Here is a 22,080-nt window from a genome sequence, read left to right on the forward strand (position 1 = left end):
GGCTGACACCCGTGCAGCCGGACACCGCACGAGCCTCGCCTGTGACAGCGCCCCGGGTCCGGTCGAGGGCAGCGGGGGGAGGAGAGAAGGAGGAGGAGAAGGAGGAGGAGGCGGGAGCAGCATCCGGAGCCGAGCTGCAGCAGCGCCGCCTTTTGTGCTGCGGCCGCGGAGCCCCTGAGGTGAGAGCTTGGCCGAGTTGGGGGGGTGGGGGGCAGGGATGGGTCCGGGTCCAGGGATCCGGGTGCGGAGGGAGGGTCGGGATGCAGATGTGGCGGGGTGGGGTAGGGTGGCGCGGGGATGCTGAGGCTGTGGGGCGGAGGAAACTGGGGACCTGGACCCGACGCCTGTGGGGATGGGAAGGAGGGGAACGGAGCGGAGGGACGCCGCGGCCCAGCTTGGAGACGAAGGGCCTCCAGAGCTGGAAAGGACCGTACGGGGTGGGGGTGGGGGGATGACTGGGGGACAGACTTAAAGGGCAGCGGGCAAGAGAACATCCTCCTCTCCTCCCACTCATCCTCCAGAAGGGGGAGAGGGAAGGGGGAGGAAGAGTTTGGGCCCCCTGAGGGAAGGAAAGGAAGGACAGGGCCTGATGTGCCCACCGTCCTCCTCACCACCACCCCCACTTCCCTACTCAGCCCGCTGCACCTGAGGATTATGGGCTGAGAGCACCTGTTCCTGGATGCCCAGGTGATGGCCCTCCTCCCCTTCCCTCTGATGCCCCTAATCCCCTCCAGCTGTGGTATTCACCTTCTCCATCCAGCTGTTGCTTCTTTCCCTCCCCCATTCATTTGTGGTTTTCTGCCTCTTTCTCTCCATCTCCTCTGGCTCCCCTAACCCAATTCCCCAGCCCAGGCCTTTCAGGAACCTCCTCCCTTCCCCCCCCCCACATTTCTCAAACTCCTTGGCTGAAAAATAAGAAAGAATCTGTTCCACAGTTGTGACTCCTGGTAACTATGGCCTTGGCTGAGGGAAGGGAAGGGAAGGGGTTAGAGGCTCTGTACACAGTGGAAGGAAGTCGGTGGGGTGTCCCTTAAAATAGAAGGAGGAGTCCCACCTTTGGGGACTTAAACTCCGCACCTGCTCCCTCTTGGGAGAAGAGTGGGTGGGTGGCCCTCAACCAAGAAGGCATGTGCCTGAGGTCTCTCCCCCACCCAGAGTCCCCTCAGCCACAACCAGTGCCTCCCTCCAAATGACATTTTCCTTCCAACTCACAGGATGGACTCCGTGGCTCTGGGAGCTCTGATTGTCAGCCCAAGGGTAACACCAAGGGAAAGCAAGCACAAGGGATTCTGGAAGGAAAGGGCTCAAGCGCTCCCTGGCCTTCCTGTCCAGACAGCAGAGTTTCCCAGAGCTTCATCAGGGCCTGCTCTCTCCCATCTCACACTTCAGGGTGGCCAAAAGTGCTTGCTTTCTCGACCCTGCCACTCATCCATTCTCCCAATGGGAACTGAGGTGATGCTGGGGAGACCTAAGGTGTGATACCCCAACTCCAGCACCCATGAAACCACAACTAAATATCCATCCCCAAATTAAACCCAGTTATGGGCAGAGGAGGCAAGAAGTTTAAGTAAGGACTGGCTTTGGACGTCCTGTGTGTCCCTACACCTAAGGATGGCAGGACCCCTCTCAAAACCAATGGCTGGTTCCCCGTCCTTCTCCTGGAGGTGATAATGTGGTCATCTGGCTTTGCCAAGAAGAGGACCCTAAATCCTAGTACCCACCACCCCAGACTCACCCAGTGGCATCTCACATGCAGTCCCCTCCCACACACACACCCCGCCTGGCCTGGGGAGGAGGAAGGGACTAGGAGTCCCTCCTGGGGCAGAAGGAGGATACTGTGGAGATGGGCCAGCAGGTGACATGTGGGCTTCATGAGGGGTTGGCCACAGCGACTAGTCTGTCTGTCTCATTTGCTTCCAGAAGGACCAGGGTCATCTTTGTGTTGGGGGAAGGTGATAAGGCAGGGACACTATGGCAGAGGAGCCTAAGGATCACCCAGGACAAAGAGCCCTTGGCCTTGGGTTCCTTCTTTCTTTGCTCTCCTTTTTCCCCTTGTGTTTGCCCACCTCCCTTTCTACCTGTACCCTCTCTACTGCAGACGAGGAAAAGGGGAAGAAGGGAGGGGAATCATATTCATAAAAGAAACCCTGCTCCTGCTTGTTAGGCACTTTCGGCATGGTTCGTGTTTCTAGGGAGCTTCCTGTGTGCCAGGTCCTGGGCCAGGAACTTTACTGGGATGATCTCACTAGTGTTACAACAAGACTAAGAGTTGAGGAGTGTTCTCATCATCTCTGTCTTAGGGATGAGGAAATTGAAACTTAAAGAAGTAATCTGTTCAAAGTCAGAAAAGCAGTTTGGGGGAAGAGCTTAGGTCTTGAACCCAGGCCCGTCTGACCCAGAGCCACCATGTTCTAGACTGTACAACCACTGTGTGACAGGGGTACCTTGGTTCCCGTTCAGAGAGAAGAGACAGGTTTGTTCAGAAGTCTCTTACTCCAGGTTGCCTGCCTGGTCAGGAGCAGAGACAGGACATCAACTGTCCCAAGCCAAGTGACAGGAACGGATGGGCACGCTAATTTTTATTTCCTCATTTTCAGTTCAAAATCGATTTTTTATTATTTTAAAAGTAATTCAAAGTTATTACTGAAATATTAGAAAATATAGATCAGCCACAGGAAGAAAATAAAAATACCCAGATTCCACCTACCTAGAAACTGTTACACTTTGGTATCTGTCCTTCCAGATCTTTTTATATTTTTCTTCATGATTTTTTTGTCTTCCAGATCTTTTTAAATGCACATCCACCTCAGGAACTATTTGCTTAAATGTGCTGAACTTCTTTCAGGTCCACCTGAGGGCCTGAGTAGGAGGGATGCTGTGGCCCTTCATACCTTGCTCCTACCCCCTCCTTTCCCTTCCCTTCCATTCTGACCTTAAAGGGTAGGGCTGAGGGGTGACCCTGGGCCACGTTGGCCAGGGGGTGAGTATGTAGTGCAGGCCTCTCCCTTAGTCCAGAGGAGGTGGAATGGTAGGACCTGCGGAGGAAGGACTGAGGGTCTGGAAGCAAAGAGATGAGTGACTGGGGACTCCAGCGCCCCACTGCCACTGTGACCTGGTTTCCCTGGAACCCAAGACTGAGAAATGTCCTGTGGAAGTAGAAGGTCAGAGACCCAGTCTCCCTTTTTCTGGTCAGACAGAAGAGATGGCCTCTCCAGAATCCACAAAGACAGACCTGGTGTCCAGCCAACCAGGACAGAGCCAGGACCCAGGCATTATGCTCACGGCATTCCCCACATCATCTTAACTGTCCCCACCCCAGAAGGTAGGCTTGGGAGACTTGGAGGGGTAACATTCTTTAACTTGTGGCAAAACTGAGCTTCTGGCTCTGATCTCTCCAAATCCAAAGTTGGCTCTTTTTCCCTAAATAGCACCACCCCCTGTCACTGCCCAGCTGATGGGAAGAAGAAGTGGTGGCAGCCGCGAGGGGGTCTCAGGGCTTGACCTGTATGAGGTGGGGAGGCTGGATTTAGGGGTGATCTCCAGTTTACCCCAAGTTCTCAGGGGAAGACATTTCCCCCTGATGAAGGCACTGAGAAAGCTGTAGTGCTTTCCATCTGAGAAGAACCCTGTGTCCAAAGAGAAAAACAGCTGCAGCCAGTGGCCAGGAGGCAAGGTCAGGAGGGGTCACAGTCCTTTATCCTGTCAGGATCTCAAAGCCTGTAGAGGTGGAACTAGCATCCCCCCAGAATCTTGGGTTTCCTTTCCCTGTGAAGACCTTCCTTGCCACTGTCACTCAAGAGAGAAGGGCAATCTTCCTCTTTTTCCTAAGTGCAAACTGAGGTCCAGGACAGTGGTGACTGCTCAGTGTGAAAGCCCACAATTTAGACAGATGGCCTGGCCTCTCAGCTGAGCCCCCAAGACTGCCAGACATGCAACTCGGCCTTGAGATTCCGCTGTTAGAACAGGACAGTAGGAGAAAGAATTCGAAGGGTTCCCTTGCCACAAGCTTCCAGCACCTCAGGCAGGAGAACCCAGGAGGAGGAATAAACAGGGGGGACCTCCCTGCCATACTCCACTACAGGCTCCTGAAGGGGCACTCTGAGAATCACCAGCAGAGAATCAGGTAGCTGAAACCAAGTTAGGACCTCCCAGGATGTCCAGAGAGCCTCTTTCCCGGCAGATGTATAGTTTAGGGACCATGCTGTCCCCTCACCCAATCTGGAATTCTGCACAGTAAGCACTTGGTAAATATGGTTGACAGAATGATGGAGATATCCACCCCCTCCTGTCACATCTCTGCCCTTCCTCCATGCTCTGCATAATTGATGGCCTGGGAGACAGTTCCCCTCCCTCAGGGTGACCGAATGTCTAGGCCAGGGGCTCCTAGCATGATATGCCCCCAAAGCCCCGGCGCCAGGGCCCAGCTGGGGGGCAGTGGGACACAGCTGGCAGGTCAGAGATAAAGGAAACTGAGAGGGGCTGTGTGTTGGGAGAGGAATCTCCAGTTGACTGTAGCTCCCTGGGGCCTGGCTTTCCCCGACTCCCTCAGGTCAATCTAGAGAAGCTGTATCAGCCTAAGAACAGGGTGGGGGTGGCCTGAGGAGCCTGACTAGATTCCCTCCCTTTCCCTAGATCACATCTCCTACTTCTTCAGATACTCCCACTGCCCTAAAAGACAAACAGGTGAAATGGCTTCTCTCCCTGTCTCCCTAGTTGCTAGCCCTGGATACCAGCGGGGCCTCTGGGGAAGCCTGGTGAACTGGAGGGAGGCTTGGCGGCAAGTGCCTGAGCATGTCACCCTCTCTCTGCCTCAAACTCCTAGTTCACCACACGAGGACTGAGAACTTCCTTTAAAAATGCAGGTGTTGTGCCTAGTCAAGGCTCAGCTTCTAAATAGGAAAGAACTGGGAAGGGCACAGATGTTCTCCGCGTTTTCCAGTTCTTTCTCGGCTACTTTTTCTCAGTTTCCTCTCTGCTTTTCACATTCAGGTGTTCCATCCATCCTTTTCCCATTTGATTCTCCCTGCGCTTCACTGTTTCGGTCTCTGAATCTCTCCGCTGCTACCCCCCCTCCACCCCCTCCGCTTTCTGGGTGTGCCTGTCCGCCTTTCTGTGTCCGTCTCCCTATCTCCCCATCTCCTGCTTTCTCTGTGGCACTGCTCCCCCAAGGCCAACCCAAGTCCCCTCTCTCCAACACCCATCGCTCTCCCTCCGCTCGGTGCCCCGGCCCAAGATTTGTCTGCATGAGGGGTCGAAGGAGGTATGCGAAGGCGGGCAGCACACAGGCGGCCGGCTGAAGGGGCCGGGGGTCCACGCCGGCGACCCCCGCAGCCATCCCGGCCACCAGCACATGGGCCAGCCCGGGTCAGGGGCGGGGCTCAGGCGCAGCCCCGCCCCCGCCGTCGCCGCTCACGTGACTCTGGGCTAATCTTGTCCTGGTGACTTCACACGCCGCCTCGGGCCCAGTTGTCATGGTTACGCCGCAGCGCCCAGCGCTTCCCCCAACCCGCTGAGTCCCCTCCCCTTCCCCACCCGGACCCCCTCCTTCCGCAGCCGGGCCCCCGCCCCGGTTCCAGCCACGCGCCCCGCGCCACGTGACGGCCGGGAAGGAGGTCGGGAAGGGGGAGGGGGCGCTGGGGCCGTAACCCCTTCCTCCCCGCCTCGAAGGGCCCTTGCTGGGGCTTCCCGCGGGACCCGCGAACGGCCAGATCCAGCCCGCCCTCCCTGGCCGGCCAGCCCGGCGGGAGCGCCCGCGAGCCCCGGTGTGGGGGCTCAGGCGAAAGCCCTGGGATCCTGCAGAGTAAATTCTTGGCCTGTGTTTGTCATTGGCATTACGGTGTACATCCAATCCCTCCACGGCGCCAATATCTCGTAGAATATGTTGAGGATTCAGAGGCTGGATCTGTGACTTAAGCTTTCTGAGCCTCAGTTTCCTCAAGAATATAAAGGGACCGACGGTAACAGCTCCTTCCCTGGGTGGTGTTGAAGAGCCAAGGAGCTACTGCGTCCGCAGTGTAGGGGCGGCCTTTAAGACGACCGTCCTGCCTGCGCGCGCGTGCCGTGCGAAGCCTGGGATCCCTGCGAGAGCGTCGGGGTCTCAAGGAGTGCAGGCTGTCAGAGGGGCCGGACGCCTGAGCACACAGTTCCTCCAGGATAATGGGAGCCATGATGGAGGAGGTACAGGGGGCTGTGCCAGCCCACAAGGGACATCAGCTCGGGGAGGGGGGGGCGGGATGCGCAGAGAGGAAGACTTGCAGGATGAAGTGAGATTTGGAGAGCTAGGGCACGAGAGGCGCCTTGCAGGAAGAGAACGCCCGGGGGCGGAGCTTGAGCCTTTTCCTAGGAGAGGGCACCCTGGGCAGATTATCCAGTACCTGTCTCTTGGGGTGAGTTTCGTTTTGAGGATTAAATGAGCTAATGCGCCTATCGGCAGAGGCTAACATACATAGTAAGCCTTCCCTAAGAGTTAGCCATTCTCATTAGGTGCCCTGGCACAAAAGCCTGATGTCAGTTCTGTGTGGCCCGGGTACCAACAGCAGTGGGAGACGAGGCTGGGGAGCGACCAGAGTATGGAGATAAGGCTGCTGGACCAAGGGCAGTAGGGGATTATTAAAGGTTTTGAAGCAGAAGAGGGGGTGATGGCCAATTTGTGTTTTAGGAAGATCCTTCTAAAGGATGGTGGAAAATGGAGGGGGGAGTGCTGTGTAAATATTGGGAGACTAAGAGGCAGTCCTGGGTTAGCTGACACAGCTAAAGAGGCCTGAATTAAGACAGTAAGATGGGACTGGAGAGAACAGACCAGCATTGGGTCAGAGCTTTTCAAATGGGCCAAATTCAAGTAGGAATTACCTGAGGTGCTTGTTAAATATGCAGATTTCAGGCCCACCCAGAGCCACTGAAAAATCCTTGAGAAGTCTGGAAAGTGTCTTAAAAGAGCTGATACCATCAGAAGTGCCAGACCTCTATGTCAGTCTGTGTCATCATCCGGTGACCCCCTTTTTGTGTGTAGAGTCCTGTCATTCCTCTCCCGTGGTGATTCGGAGGCTCTGATGGCAGGGGTTCAGGAAGGACCCTATTATGAGGAACAGTTAGAGCATCACTGTCCTCAGGAATCCTCATGATTTGTTAGCTGACGAGAGGTGGAGGGAGACAGAAGGCTAGAATGACTCCAGGTGCCAAGCTCTGGACAAGTTTGGTATATACTGAAGAGTTCGCCGTGCCTGAGTGATAGCTAGTTTATCCCTTTGTACAGATGGAGAAATTGAGGCCCAAATCCGGTTTGCCCGAGGTCACACAGCCAGTATGTGGTAAGAGGCAAGGCTAGAATTGAGATTCTGTTTTGAAACATTTATTTGAGAGAGAGAGTGCACAGGGAGAGGGAGAGAAGCAAACTCCTCCAAACATGGAGCCCGACACAGGGCTCAATCTCAGACCCTGAGCCAAAATCAAGAGTTGGATGCTTAACCGACTGAGCCACCCAGGTGCCCCCAGATTTTTCTTTAAGATTTTATTTATTTGGGGCACCTGGGTGGCTCAGTCGGCTCAGGTCATGATCCCCGCATTCTGGGATCAAGTCCCAGTCTGGCTCCTTGCTCAGCGGGAAGCCTGCTTCTCCCTTTCCTTCTGCCTGCCACTTCCCCTTCTTGTGCACACTCTGTGTCAAAAAAAAAAAAAAGAACAAAAAAAATTTTATTGGGGCACCTGGGTGGCTCAGTCATTAAGCGTCTACCTTCGGCTTGGCTCATGATCCCAGGGTCCTGGGATCGAGCCCCACATCGGGCTCCCTGCTCAGCCAGGAGCCTGCTTCTCCCTCTCCCACTCCCCCTGCTTGTGTTCCCTCTCTCGCTGTGTCTCTGCCAAATAAAAAAATCTTTAAAGGAAATTTTTATTTATTTGAGGGGCGCCTGGGTGGCTCAGTTGGTTAAGCGTCTGCCTTTGGTTCAAGTCATGATCCCAAGGTCCTGGGATTGAGCCCTGTGTCAGGCTCCCTGCTCAGTGGGGAGCCTGCTTCTCCCTCTGCTACACCCCTGCTTGTGCTTTCTCTCGCTCACTCTCCCTCTCTCTGTCAAATAAATAAAATCTTAAAAAATAAAAAAAGAGGGAGAAGCAGACTCCCCGCTGAGTGAGGAGCCCTGATGCTGGGCTCACTCCCAGGACCCTGAGATCATGACCTGAGCTGAAGTCAGATGCTTAACCAACTGAGCCACCCAGGAGCCCCTAGAATTCAGATTTTTTTAATGGTTACTTTTTAAATGGCACCTAGTTACGAGAATTGGGACAAATCTCCATTGTCTGGAAAGCTGGTACTTGGTTTGGAAGCTGGGGATGGGGCAGTGGAGAAGAGAAAAGGAGACAGGGCCTCTGGAATTGAGCCCCTGGGGGAGTAGCAGAACAGATGTCAGGGCTAAGGGGGATGAAGCAGTAGGCTCCCGCTTGTCCTGACAGCTTCTGCATCCCCCCCACTGGATGGTTCTGCCTCGTTTCCCCCTCCCCCACGCCCGACTGTGCTGGGGGATAGTAGAGCTGATGGGTTGCAGGCTTCACTTACCTTGGCGAGGCCCAGGTGTGTGCCTGTGAGCACTGGAGAACGAGACCCAGATGAGAGCCCCGAGTGTGCCTTAGGATGACTCGCATGTGAGGTTAGTGCTCCTGGGAGGCCTCGGCCGTCTCACGTGTAAGTACACGAGTGGGAGGCCCAGGAACGTCAGCTCAGAGTGCCTGCGTGTCACCTGTGTGTGCTTCAGGGTGAGGGAGACCTGGGGGTGTTACTATTGTGTGCCTAAGGCTGAGTAAATGGTGTGTCTGAGAGACCCCATGTGACCTATGTGTGTGCATGGGAGCTTCAAGTGACAGAAATATGAGCTCCAGAAGTGACTTACAGTAATCTTACAAGGAGCAGGGGACAGAATCTGTTTACCATAATACTTGAGTTTCAGACAGATCTTACCAGTATGTACCTGAGCAGGGCTGTTACCCGTGTCTACGTGAGAATGATACTCAGGTATGTTACTAATAGATGCTTCAGAGGAATCCCGGGTATCAGGTTACTAAGATGGGCCCCAGGTGAAACGTGGAGAGCGACAGGTACCTGAGGGCGAGTGCAGCTCAAGTGCTATTTCCAATAGGGCCGTTGTGAGCCCAGATCCCCCACCAGGCTTCTGCCTCCAAGGTGAGGAATTCCAAGCTGGCGCACCCCAGGCTGACCATCCCTCCTTGCTTTGTTCCCACAGGGCCCACCGCTCACCACCGCCCCCAGGCCCAGAGGCCATGGCCTGCCTCCACGAGACCCGCACGCCCTCCCCTTCTTTCGGGGGTTTCGTGTCCACCCTAAGCGAGGCATCGATGCGCAAGCTCGACCCAGACACTTCCGACTGCACCCCAGAGAAGGACCTGACGCCTACCCAGTGTGTACTTCGAGATGTGGTGCCGCTCAGTGGGCAGGGTGGGGGCGGACCCAGCCCCTCCCCAGGTGGAGAGCCGCCCCCTGAGCCTTTTGCCAATAGTGTCCTGCAGCTGCACGAGCAGGATGCAGGGGGCCCCGGGGGAGCCACGGGGTCGCCTGAGAGTCGCGCGTCCCGCGCTCGAGCAGATGAGGTGCGGCTGCAGTGTCAGAGCGGCAGCGGCTTCCTGGAAGGGCTCTTCGGCTGCCTGCGCCCCGTCTGGACCATGATCGGCAAAGCCTACTCCACAGAGCACAAGCAGCAGCAGGAAGGTAGGCCGAGCCCTCGGGGGGCCCGCTGTCTCCCCGACATCTGTTGGACAGCCCCATCTATCACCTGAGGACCCTGTCCCCCTAGAGCCCAGCCATAGCCCCTCCTCCGTCCATGAGCCCTCACCTTCCCTGCTTCGTAGGGTGCCCGCTCGTTTCCTTACCTGTTCCCTCAGACCTCGCCTTCTTGGCCTCTTGTGGCTCATTTTCGGCCTCGGCCGCCGAGTCCTGTCAGCCAGCCCAGTGCTCTCCCCTGTGCCTGACCACCCTGAGACCCTACGTGTGGCTCTCTCTGAGCCTTGTGGCACTGCGTCTCCTGTTCACAGACCTTTGGGAGGTCCCCTTTGAGGAGATCCTGGACCTGCAGTGGGTGGGCTCAGGGGCCCAGGGCGCCGTCTTCCTGGGGCGCTTCCACGGGGAGGAGGTGGCTGTGAAGAAGGTACGGGACCTGAAGGAGACCGACATCAAGCACCTGCGGAAGCTGAAGCACCCCAACATCATCACCTTCAAGTAAGGTCCAGGGCAGGGGCTGGAGCCGGGGCCTCTGGGCTGTGGGCAGGGACCTGCTTGGGCGGTCAGGCCCCCCCCACCGCCTTCCCTAAAGGAGATGCCCAAAGGGGCTGGGTGGGAACGGGGATTCCAAGTGTGAATCAGGGGCATGCGACGCTGGCCCAGGCCCTGACGCCACTGTTTGGCCCCCAGGGGCGTGTGCACCCAGGCTCCCTGCTACTGCATCCTCATGGAGTTCTGCGCCCAGGGCCAGCTGTATGAGGTACTGCGGGCTGGCCGCCCTGTCACCCCCTCATTGCTGGTTGACTGGTCCATGGGCATCGCCGGTGGCATGAACTACCTGCACCTGCACAAGATTATCCATAGAGACCTCAAGTCCCCCAAGTGAGTAAGCCAGCAAGCACAGAGAAGCTGATGTGCATGGTCTCCTGCAGGTGACCTCACCTGTCAGTGTAGCCGTCTCCCTGCTTCCAGACCCTGTCCTAAGTCCGTGTGGCCATCTCAGAAACCCCTCCCAAATGACAATCCTATTTCGGGAGGGCTTTGGCAAGCCCCCGGCCTCTGGGTGTCCCAAATGACTTAAAAACAGAAAGAGTTGCTGCAGCTAGATGAGGTGTGGAGGGGCCTGGCCCCCAGCTGACTACAATCTTTACCAGCATGCTAATCACGTACGACGATGTGGTGAAGATCTCCGATTTTGGCACTTCCAAGGAGCTGAGTGACAAGAGCACCAAGATGTCCTTTGCAGGGACGGTAGCCTGGATGGCCCCTGAAGTGATCCGCAACGAGCCCGTGTCCGAGAAGGTCGACATCTGGTGAGGGCCAGGTTGAGGACGGAGACGGGCAGGTGGCCAACCCCAGGGAAGGAGGGGGCTTCCAGGGCCTCTGGAGGGAGCCCCTCCCAAGGGATGTCCCCTCTCATCCCCAGGTCTTTTGGTGTGGTGCTATGGGAACTGCTGACTGGTGAGATCCCCTACAAAGACGTAGACTCCTCAGCCATCATCTGGGGTGTGGGAAGCAACAGTCTCCATCTGCCTGTGCCCTCTAGCTGCCCAGACGGCTTCAAAATCCTGCTTCGCCAGTGTTGGTAAGGACGGCCTGGCAAAGCTGGAAAGCAAAGGGTGGTTTCTGGCAGTTAGATGGCACCTAGGACCCAGGCCTCCAGGCCCAGAATTCCGAACAGGGAAAGGACAGAACTCCCTCGTATGATTGAGACAGAACTCTGCAGCCTTGGGCAAGTGCCATCCTCCCCGAGCCCGTTTCCTGGTGTGTAAAAGGGGGACACTAGTCCCAGCTAGCCAGAGCGGCCGGGGTGCGCCTGTGAAGGGCTGGCACAGCCCCCGAGTGTGGCAGCTGGAGCCTCGAGTTGGCTGCCTTAGAACACAGGAAGGAGGGTCCTCGAGGCTTGCTTGGAACCTAGACTTGAAAGGAGATTGACTAGATTTCTAATCTTTGGTTAACCATTTCCCAAAGTGTGTTTCTTTGAATGGAGTTACTCAGAAAAAGGTGTTTGGAAAACAGGATTAAATAGGTCTCCTTACTGCAGGCCTTCGATGTGCTAACGGATAGTAAAGCTAGTGGACAAGGGGCTTTGGTCACAGAGCACATTCCAGGATGCTGTTCTCCAGGGCCCACTTTGGGAAAGGATGCCCTAGTTCCTTTCTGGTCGTCCCTAAAATTTCCGTCTCCCGCAAACTCCACGCCCTCCAGGAACAGCAAACCAAGAAATCGTCCGTCGTTCCGCCAGATCCTGCTGCACCTGGACATCGCCTCAGCCGACGTCCTCTCCACGCCCCAGGAGACTTACTTTAAGTCCCAGGTGTGCTGTGGGCAGGAAAAGGCATACCCCAACTCCCCTGTCAGCAGAGAGGACGAGGCCCTCTGAGGGGAGGTGGGGAGGGGCGGACAGGGTGGTAGGTTCACTCTTAAGGGCCAAGACCCCATCCTGACCAGTCCCGTGCCTGCTCCTACTTCGCTCCCGGTCTGCAGCTCAAGGGAGGTCCCTCACCCCTGTCTCTTCACCCCCTAGGCAGAGTGGCGTGAAGAGGTAAAGCTGCACTTTGAAAAAATTAAGTCAGAAGGGACCTGTCTGCACCGCCTGGAAGAGGAGCTGGTGATGCGGAGGAGGGAGGAGCTCCGGTGTGTGCCTGTGTCTGGGAAGGGGATTTCGTCAACAGCAGGGACCGCGGACCAGTTCCCAGAGACTGGGACCAATTATGGCACCAGGTGACGCCAGCTCACCTCAAAGAGACCTCTCTGCCCGTTTCAGACACGCCTTGGACATCAGGGAGCACTATGAACGGAAGCTGGAGAGAGCCAACAACTTGTACATGGAACTTAATGCCCTCATGTTGCAGCTGGAGCTCAAGGAGCGGGAGCTGCTCAGGTAACCGTATGCGCCCTGTACACCAAATCTTGTCTTCATGGAGCTGTGACGCAGAGAACCTACTGAGCCTGGGTCCCCCTTTCTGATCACATGCCCAACTGAGGTATCTTGTCTTTAGGAGGGAACAAGCTTTAGAGCGGAGATGCCCAGGTCTGCTGAAGTCACACCCTTCCCGAGGCCTCCTGCATGGGAACACAATGGAGAAGCTCATCAAGAAGAGGAATGTCCCACAGAAACTGTCACCCCACAGTAAAAGGTGGGACCAGAGTTCAGAAGTGTCGAGGTTTAAGAATGGCAGGGGGAGTGCTAGAAGCAGGGATGGAGATCAAGGATGCCCGGAAGACTGAGCTGGGGAGGATGGACTTTGTACTACCCAAGGTTAGGGAGGGCTTTCAAGTTGGTAACTTTGTTCATCTCAGACTTATACTTTCCCTCCCCTACCAGGCCAGATATCCTCAAGACTGAATCTTTGCTACCTAAACTTGATGCTGCCCTGAGTGGGGTGGGGCTTCCGGGGTGTCCTAAGGGCCCCCCCTCACCGGGACGGAGTCGTCGTGGCAAGACTCGTCACCGCAAGGCCAGCGCCAAGGGCAGCTGTGGAGACCTGCCTGGGCTTCGTGCAGCTTTGCCACCCCATGAACCTGGGGGACCAGGAAGCCCAGGGGGGCTAGGAGGGGGACCCTCAGCCTGGGAGGCCTGCCCTCCAGCCCTGCGTGGGCTCCACCATGACCTCCTGCTCCGAAAGATGTCGTCGTCGTCCCCGGATCTGCTGTCAGCAGCACTGGGAGCCCGGGGCCGCGGGGCCACAGGGGGAGCTGGGGATCCTGGCTCACCGCCTCCAGCCCGGGGAGACACCCCGCCAAGTGAGGGCTCAGCACCTGGCTCCACCAGCCCAGATTCACCTGGGGGAGCCAAAGGGGAGCCACCTCCACCAGTAGGGCCTGGTGACGTTGTGGGGCTGCTGGGAACTGGAAGGGAAGGGACGGCGGGACGGGGAGGAAGCCGGGCTGGGTCCCAGCACTTGACCCCAGCTGCATTGCTGTACAGGGCTGCTGTCACCAGGAGCCAGGTAAAGTACGGGGCGGTTCCTAAGCTCTTCCCCTTTCCTCGTTCTCCCTGGGGCCCACATCCATAACCCACCTCCTATCAGCTCTTCACCTTAAGCCATTCCCTACCTAACCCTTGGCTATGTTCCCTTCTCTTGGGCCCTTGCTGACCTCTTTCCACTTTTGACCACAGTCCACTCCTCTCTCCTACAGAAACGTGGCATCTCATCAGAGGAAGAGGAAGGCGAGGTGGACAGTGAGGTAGAGCTGCCCTCAAGCCAGAGGTGAGTGACACAGCATGGGAGGGGATGACAGTGTTTTGCTTCAGGGGCTGTGGTGTGCCAACTGTAACCCTGGTCTCTCCAACATACAGGTGGCCTCAAGGCCTGAACATGCGCCAGTCACTGTCCACCTTCAGCTCAGAGAATCCATCTGACGGGGAGGAAGGCACGGCCAGTGAGCCCTCCCCCAGTGGCACACCTGAAGTTGGCAGTACCAACACCGACGAGCGGCCAGATGAGCGGTCTGATGACATGTGTTCCCAGGGCTCAGAAATCCCATTGGACCCACCTGCATCAGAGGTGGTTCCTGGCCCCGAACCCAGCTCCCAACCCATCCCCCACCAGGACCTACCCAGAGGGGAACAGGTGAGTCACAGAGACAACTAGGTACGTTAAGGAGCAGATGCTTAGTTCTTTAGGACCAAACGGAGAGAGAGATGAAGACACCAGAAAGAGGTATTTAGCCTCCAAGTCACTCAGTATGTGAGCCCAGTTCCTCCCGTACCAAGGAGCAAATATCCACAGGGTAGACTTTGGGGGTGAGAGGCCCACGATATAGAGCACATGGTACGGTTAGTAGGTTAGCAGTGTTGCTTGAACGGTAGCTGTAAATCACAGCCAGGACAAATCCTGACACCGGGAACCTGGTGCCTTGGCATTTCATGGCCTCAGCTACTGAAATCTGAAGACCATGAAATCAGCGAGCTGCTGCCTATTACAAAGACCTCAGTGAAGGATCCTGAAGGAATCCATCCGTAACGCTAAGAGCTACCGAGCCTCACCTCACTGCACTTCTACTCTTCTTCACAGGGCCCTCCCACTAATGAGGACTCAGACTGTGACAGCACTGAACTGGACAACTCCAACAGTGGTGAAGCCTTGCAGCCTCCAGCCTCCCTCCCTCCATGAAAGCCACTCTTACTCCTGTACATAGAGAAATTATTTATATAAATAATATATAAGCGCCACATAATCAACAGAGAAAGATGGGGCTGTCCCAGCCTTAAGTCAGGCTCAAGGGAGTCTGACCCCTGACCAATTCACCTGGTAAATTCTAGGGCTACCGGCAGCTGTGGAAATGAAGGACAAGTATTACCCTAGAGCTGTGGGTACGGGCAAACTGGCCCCTTCCTGCTTCACCCCATTATGTTCCGCGAGCGGTAAGGCAATAGAAAAGCCAGACTTGCCTCTTATGTTCCTCTATACTCTTTTCCCCCTAACCCTGGGGAGGAGGAAAAGGAGCCACTTAGACTGCACTTTTTTGTTTTCCGTTTACTCTGTTTACACATTTTGCACTTGGGAGGAGGGAGACGAAGGCTGGGTCCTCCCCTCTGAGGTTTCTCAGGTGGCGATGTAACTAATTTCTTTGTCCCTCCATTTCTCTGCCCAAGCCCTGGCTTAGGGCCTAGGGGGAGCTTAGGAGATTGTGAAAGCATGTGATGGCTCAGGCTGAAAAAAGGGGATGATGTTTTAAGTCCCTGCTTTTATCCTGGCGCCTGACTGGGGTGGGGACTGTCATATTGTAACCCCTGTGAAAAATCTTAAAATATAACCACTCCATGCAGGCCCAGCTGTTGAGGGTTTTCTTGGTCAACGTATGGGGTAGTACACATGGTCAAAGTAGGAGCCTTGGGCTCCAGACATTATCTGAGGACTCTGGACAAGTTCTTCCCTTTTATGTTTTTCCCCACTAAATGAACATCACTTAAAGTTCCAACCTTCTAAAATTATCTGTGTAAATGGTAGCAGGTACATCTTTCTGGAAGGGCTTTAGGAGGAGAACAGAAAATGTCAAAACACACATTCTTCTTATGGCGAGAACTGTAAATGAACAGTTATTCAAAACACGAGACTGGTTTTTAGCTTGGCCAAGGATGGGTCAGACATGCCCGGCAACCTAAATCTCAGGCAGACACACACGTATCCAACTGCTTCCACAGTAGGCGCGTGCATCCCTCCCCAGCCCCTGCCCACCCAGTGGAGGTGCTTCCCCAGTCTTTGCAGACCAGTCCTAGGAAAATGAGGTAAACGTGACCCCCGCACTTTCGGACAAAGGGCACACAGCTAGCCTGCGACAGCTATTTGGTTACTTTGCAAGGTAGGATCAAGGGAAAACTGGTTCAAGGGCTACAAAAAAAAAGATGGAGTGGTAAAACAGAAGGTAACATCTTAATGGAATAAAGGCTTATATTCAAAACCCAAGCAGGGTCCTTGTCCTTTGAGGCATAAAAGGTGCAAAAAGAACAGCAAGACAACAGGAATAAAACCCACATGAATCACTGTGGCATCCAGTTTCTATTCACAAAGAAAAAGCTCCAGTCCATCTTTTAATTTTTTTGAAAAATTCCTGACATTACAGAACTAAACTGAAATGTATTAATATTCCACTCTTACATTTCCATGACAAACAGAAAAAAAATTCATGAGCCAAAAAAAAGGGGGGGAGAAGCTTATAAAACTAAATATGGATCTCAGCATTAACAGCTGAACAGAGAAAGGAATTAAAACGCTTTAATTAAAAAATCACGAGTGGATGATAAAGTGTGTAGAAACTGAAAATTTACAAACTATTTAAAACCTGGAATCGCTGACTGTTCAGAAACTACACAGATGGATCATGGGTGGTGGTGAACAGCAGAAAGGGATTATGGATGAATCTGCATTGTTCTAGCTGCTCCCCATGCCACCCGTCTCCGAGGAAAGCCTGTAACACAAAAAATAAACAAGAACTCAAAGTTAGTTTTCTGAATGCCCAGCTGTACCTCATCTCCGAAACTTTCAATGTCAAGGGAGGCACTTTAAGATTTCTTGGATTAACCGGTGCCATGATCTCATAACCCCTGTAACCCAAGCTTTCTGAGGAAAATTATCCCAGAACTGAAGGAAACAGACTCTCGTTACCAACAGTGGGTGTTCCTCTAATTTGTGGGAGATGTTAAATGCTTTCCAGAAGTATGCCACACACTAAAACCTCCTCTTACAGGATCCTACTACACAGAAATACCTTTACTGCTAAGCTTATTTTAGCTCCTTCCAAGCTACTAACAGAAAGCAGTTTAGAAACCCTTTATCTGAAAGTAGCCTCACAAAGCTAATGTTGAGACAGAGCAACAAAGGCTTTAGCTCTGGGTTTCTCTAGCATCGTGAAGGCTATTCCTATTCAGATAATATATAGTTTTAAACGCTAAGGAATGTTAAAAAGGGAAGAGCAGGTATAGTAAGTATAGTCAAGAATTACACCCAACCTATCGTCTTCAGACTTAAAAAGCAGAGGCCACATGTTTCAACAATTCCCTGGTTCCTTCTAGAAGTTCCCAAACCTTGGAATCCTTAAGCTAAACTCTCCATTCAAACATACCCAGCCAGCTACAATGCCTTTCTGTCTCAAATATATCATTTGAGGTCCTGGAACCCAATTCTGAAGTCTGAAGGAAAATTATTTAGGTATTTATAGCCTGCTTCACTGAGTATTACGTACCCAGCAAATCTTAGCTCCTGCTTTGAATAGAACTAAATGTGTAAGACTTAGTTTCAATTCATAAATTTATTTTATTAGGATTTCCAACTGACTGGCATAACCTATTTGTGGTATCTAGTCAAGAGAAAAATGGTACTTTGCCATCTCTATGCCTTCCACAACAATGCAAAGCCGGGGGGCCGGGAGAACACAACACCCAAGAACCAGGAAATAGGTCCTTCAACTACAAACTGTATTTAAGTCTGAAATGGTATTTCTACCTCAACATAAAGGGGAATAGTTAGTTCTTTTAAAGGAGGCAGATTCTTGCCAATCTCAAGATAGGATGACCTAGGGAAATATAAGCAGTAAGCCCTGAACCTAAGAGTTTAGTGGGGAGTGAAGGTTCAGGAAGGAGCTGCTGTGAACAGTTTAGATGTAGGACCTACCTAAAGAAAATTAAGTTCATGCAAGAAGGTGATGGCACTCTGGCAACACAAAGAGCTCAAAAAGAACTATCCAGAATTTATTTACAGCGTAAACAGTGACTGAGGCAGCGGGTGCAGAGAGGGCAAGAAGGGAAAACCCAACCAAAGTATCGTGGTAAGGACTCTATAATAGGACCACATGGGGGACCCAAAAAATTTGTAAAAATTTAACACCAAGTTGTGGTGGCAGCTGCACCTTAAACATCTGCCTCCTTCCCTGCACTCCTCTGTTAGGGAGTACTCATTAGGTAAAGAGGCCTTCTAATCAAGAACTAGATAAAATAAAACCTGGTCTCTGGGGGGAGCTGGTACCAGCAAAATTAAGTCCTAGAGAGAGCTTAATAAGGGAGAGTTGGACCATATGACAAAGGAGCAACCAGCAACTAAGAAGAGGAAACTATCTGAACAATGAAAAGAAGGCTGCTCCTCTAGTCCTTCGTGCAAACTTGGGACATGTAACACTAGTTTCATAGGCCAAATCTGGGATTGAGGGACCACAACACCATGAGACAACACACTGAAACACTTATCAGCAATTACTTTTTTTTTTAATACTATAAACCAAATGAGATGTGGGAAAAGATCAACAAGAAAAAAAAATCTCTACACTAATTCTCTATGCTCTAAGGAAGAGCCATATTCTTTCAGGTTGAATAGACCATCAGAGGCCTTCTGCCATCATACCTACAACATTTCTAGTCTTTAATGGAGAGATAGCTGTGGTCTTAGTATAAGGAAAATAAAGCTTCAGGGAGATAAAGGACACTTGAGTAAAAGTAAAGCTTAAGTTGTTAGTGCTGATTAGTCACTCATGTGATCTGTGAATTTAAATTCTCCAAGGCTTTTTTTTTTTCATCTGATAAATGAGTGGATTGGTGAGTTGCAGTTGATCTTAAAGGTTCCTTCTAAATCTAAGTTCATAATTCTCTACTCATGACAGGGTTGGTGGGAGACAAGGAGGGGGGCAGGGAATGGAAGGTAAAGGGACTTAGTAATCAGGGTGAGTTTAGGATGACTGGAGAATCCTGTCAAATTTGGGTGATGTTACAGGTTGGTTGTTCAAGATTTACCCAGTGTCACAGGAAGAGGGATACTTCTCATTCAGAGAAATGCAGACAAAAGCCAGCAAACTTTATTAGACTTTTTCCAACTTGCCTCCCCATTCTAGGTCAAGAAGTAACTTCTTTATATGTATGCTCTGTAAAAGATCCTCACAGTAACCACTCACCAGAGGAAACAATCTTGGGATGGACACCCTTGTTACCTGCTGCTGTTGGCAAGGCAAGGGATCTGAGGAGTCAGAGAAACTGGTCTTCACTAAAGCATCTTAATGCCAATGAAGAAGACCCTCAGGATGTAACCAGCTACAGGCTCATCTCCTTTTGTGGGGAATGACCAAGGACTACTACTAAATTCACCAGGGACACAAGCAGGCCCGAGTCAGTCTTACAAGACTCCCTAATTGAGTAGCCAGAGGTCACAAGTTCCCACCCCTTTGCCCTTCACAGCACACAGTCAACTAAAGTTCTTACTGTGGCAACTTTATTACAGCTAGAAACACAAATCTGGCCAAGACGGCCTGCTGATAACTTAACCATTAAATAATTAAAAAAAGGGGGGGTTAATGGAGAAGCTTTTATTCATTAACACAGAGCCTAACACATTGTTATATTGCAATGCAGAATAAAGCTACAAAAAAGTAACAGAATGAAAAGGAAGAGCAAGATGTGGCTCTAGATAAAGAATTCAACAAGTCAGACTCTGAAACAGGCACTCAGATGAAATGGCCTAACCCTAACCCCAGGTTACCGTTACCCCCACCCCCACCCTGTTATGCCCCAAAATAGTAAAAAGGAAACGGTCACAAGCTCACAATTGTTTGGTTCTCACCAATGTTAACAAAGAAAAACAAAATGAACCAAGAAGTACTTGAGGGGGTGCCTCAAGATATTCAATCAGTAGGGGGAGAATCTCTGTTTCTCGCCTTTCAGTTTGTTAGTTACACATGGCACGGCAGAGGTGGTGGTGGTAGTAGCTGAAGCCCCGGTACCCTTAGCAGCAGACACAACATTTAGAGCCAGGAGAGGGATGGGTTTCATGCCAAGCAGACTGGAGACACAAGGGGCGGTCGGAAGAGGGTTGGGGAGGCTGGAGGGTGCGTCGGAGGTCCCCGCTGTGGCGAGCGAGGGGGTGGTGGTGGAGGAGGAAGAAGAAGAAGAAGGGGTGGAGGGTTGAGAGAGGTTGATGCTGAGGTGATCAGGGATCGTGACGGAGGCTGCCTGGGAGGAGGGTTTAGCGTTTTCTAAACTGTAACAGAGGAAAAAAGGAACAAAAAAAAAAGGGTGGGTGGAAGGGAAGACCACAAAAGGGAAAAAGTACAGGACAAAAACCGCTTGTTATCAGTTAAGTGCCTCTGGCTGCAAATTAGGAAGACCTAATACCAACTTGTGATAAGCTGCCCCTCTTTCAGTCTGTGTCCCACCCTCTAAAAAACGTATACTTTACCAAATCCCATCCCACAACGCTATTTAAAACTGCTATGGTGAAGAAAAAGCTGATATAGACTGAGAAAAGAAATACAGAGCACACTTCCACGTATCTGACATGGGATCCAACCCAGGCGTCAGAAAGAAATGATTTCAAAGTAGAAAATGAAAGAGGATTCATAGCAATCGCCAAACGAGGAACAAAGGTCTCACACCCACCAATCCCTTGTGAAGGTGTAGAATGTTATTCTATAGAATTAGAAACCTTCCCCCCAATGCTCAAGTGTGCTTCCATTTTATACAACAAACTAACCAATGTATAAGGATGGGAAAGGACAAGAAACCAAAGTACGTCACTAATTTCAAAACTTCAGAGAATGTAGCATTTTCAAAGAAAAATGCTGAGAACAAAAGTGTAGATAACAACTAGGAAAACTTCATTTCTGGTGAGAGGTGGGGCTGAGGAAAAAAAGCCCTTTGTTTTTGACTGAACATACTTCAAATACAGACCTCAGAGAACTGGAAGATACTCAAGCACTCCCGAAAAATTAGTTTAAAAATGTAAAAATACCGCCTCTACGCCTAAAATAAGTCCAATAGCCATAATGATCAGCAACTCCCAAATGCCCACACTTCTAAGCCAGAACTACAGTTATTTGTCGAAAACTGTCCGGACAACCTACCCCACAAGACTGACTCTTCAAGGGCAGGGACCCTCCTCTTAAGATTCCACCTTGTTCACCTAAGTCCAGAGAACATTACAATCTATAAAGCAGGGGATAAAGAAAGGACTCAGGCTGACAGAGTAAGAGCAGAAATGCTCAGAATCCATTACTGAAAGCAGAGAAATCTTTCTTGCCTGGTAGTAATAAAACCAGTTTGCTTTTGCGTTCAAACTGGGCCGAGATGGGAGAGTGAAGAGTAAGCTTTGTGCATGTATGATCTCTGTTTTGGTGTTAAATGAAGCTTCACAAAGGTGTGACCCAAATCCATAGTTTGGACAGTTTCGTGAAATGGGATGACCCTAAATGGCCAGCCATCCTATAAGGAGGATCCTGAAAAAAGTGACTGAATGAGGAAACTCAGGTGGAGATGTTCTGCTTCCTTACGTTGACACTGTCCTAAGGTCAAACAAACCAGTTCCATTTAAGCACTACCTGACAACATTTAGGGCAAGCCTACCCAAGCAGAAGAAAACAATCCCCAGCTTCCAAGAACATGAATCTTACCACTTAACACCCACCTTCCCCATACCCCAGTTAGAAACAAGAAAAACCTTTACGAACAGCCTCTGCAGAAAGCTTACTACCATCTTCCACTGAACATGAAGAATCTGATGTGCTTGGTAGCTGAAGTAGATCTAGACACAGAAGAGTCTTTTCTACATGAATACTAGTAAATACCTCAAAGCATTAAAAGGCTTAGAGCAAAAGTCAAAACCACTGGGGAACTGATAAATTCTTAACCAGGAGAAAAAAGACAATGGAATAAATACAAGGTCAGTGTAAGCAGAACAAAATAGTATGAATTCCTTTCCCCTGTACTAGATTCAGGAACTCAGAACACCTTTTATGCACAATAAAAAATGAACAGTTATGACAGAGTTAAGTGACTAGACAAAAATCTACACGAAAAGGATGGCTAAGCCCCTTGGGAAATAGACTGCTAACCCCAGCTTAGCATGTGAGTAAGCAATTAAGAACGTGACTAAAGCACA

At 51.9% G+C, this 22,080-nt stretch overlaps 2 protein-coding genes across 17 annotated transcripts in view; one reads left to right on the forward strand and one right to left on the reverse strand.

Annotated features, from left to right (window-relative positions):
• On the forward strand, positions 1 to 16,385 carry MAP3K12 (mitogen-activated protein kinase kinase kinase 12). 3 transcript variants are annotated; one of them, XM_027592154.2, is made up of 15 exons: positions 1 to 179; positions 9,231 to 9,404; positions 9,504 to 9,712; positions 10,036 to 10,219; positions 10,412 to 10,603; positions 10,876 to 11,034; positions 11,148 to 11,306; positions 11,930 to 12,038; positions 12,249 to 12,358; positions 12,489 to 12,605; positions 12,724 to 12,861; positions 13,050 to 13,674; positions 13,865 to 13,935; positions 14,025 to 14,298; positions 14,743 to 16,385. In XM_027592154.2, the coding sequence occupies exons 2-15, from the start codon at positions 9,268 to 9,270 to the stop codon at positions 14,839 to 14,841; spliced, it is 2,583 nt and encodes an 860-aa protein (XP_027447955.1). In that variant the 5' UTR covers positions 1 to 179; positions 9,231 to 9,267; the 3' UTR covers positions 14,842 to 16,385. The 3 variants fall into 3 exon arrangements, with proteins under 3 accessions (XP_027447955.1, XP_027447953.1, XP_027447954.1); XM_027592152.2 differs by having other exon boundaries at positions 9,231 to 9,712; XM_027592153.2 differs by lacking the exon at positions 1 to 179 and adding an exon at positions 5,538 to 6,177 and having other exon boundaries at positions 9,231 to 9,712.
• Positions 16,194 to 22,080, reverse strand: part of PCBP2 (poly(rC) binding protein 2) — a 22,062-nt gene continuing 16,175 nt past the window's right edge. For 10 of the 14 annotated variants that reach the window (XM_027592166.2, XM_027592159.2, XM_027592158.2 and 7 more), the window contains one exon: positions 16,194 to 16,636. In XM_027592166.2, the coding sequence (XP_027447967.1) occupies positions 16,600 to 16,636 (37 nt within the window). In that variant the 3' untranslated portion in view covers positions 16,194 to 16,599. The remainder of the gene's footprint in view (positions 16,637 to 22,080) is intronic. The other 4 variants (XM_027592169.2, XM_027592167.2, XM_027592160.2 and 1 more) reach the window with 1 other exon arrangement.

This window comes from Zalophus californianus, chromosome 9, assembly GCF_009762305.2.
Source record: "Zalophus californianus isolate mZalCal1 chromosome 9, mZalCal1.pri.v2, whole genome shotgun sequence".
Lineage (NCBI taxonomy): Eukaryota > Metazoa > Chordata > Mammalia > Carnivora > Otariidae > Zalophus > Zalophus californianus.

Bases quoted from the DNA above. Each gene is read 5' to 3' on its own strand.
- MAP3K12 (XM_027592152.2), top strand. From the start codon at position 9,268: ATGGCCTGCCTCCACGAGACCCGCACGCCCTCCCCTTCTTTCGGGGGT. The intron at 13,675-13,864 runs GTAAAGTACGGG...TCTCTCCTACAG, and splicing joins CTGCTGTCACCAGGAGCCAG to AAACGTGGCATCTCATCAGA. The intron at 13,936-14,024 runs GTGAGTGACACA...TCCAACATACAG, and splicing joins GAGCTGCCCTCAAGCCAGAG to GTGGCCTCAAGGCCTGAACA.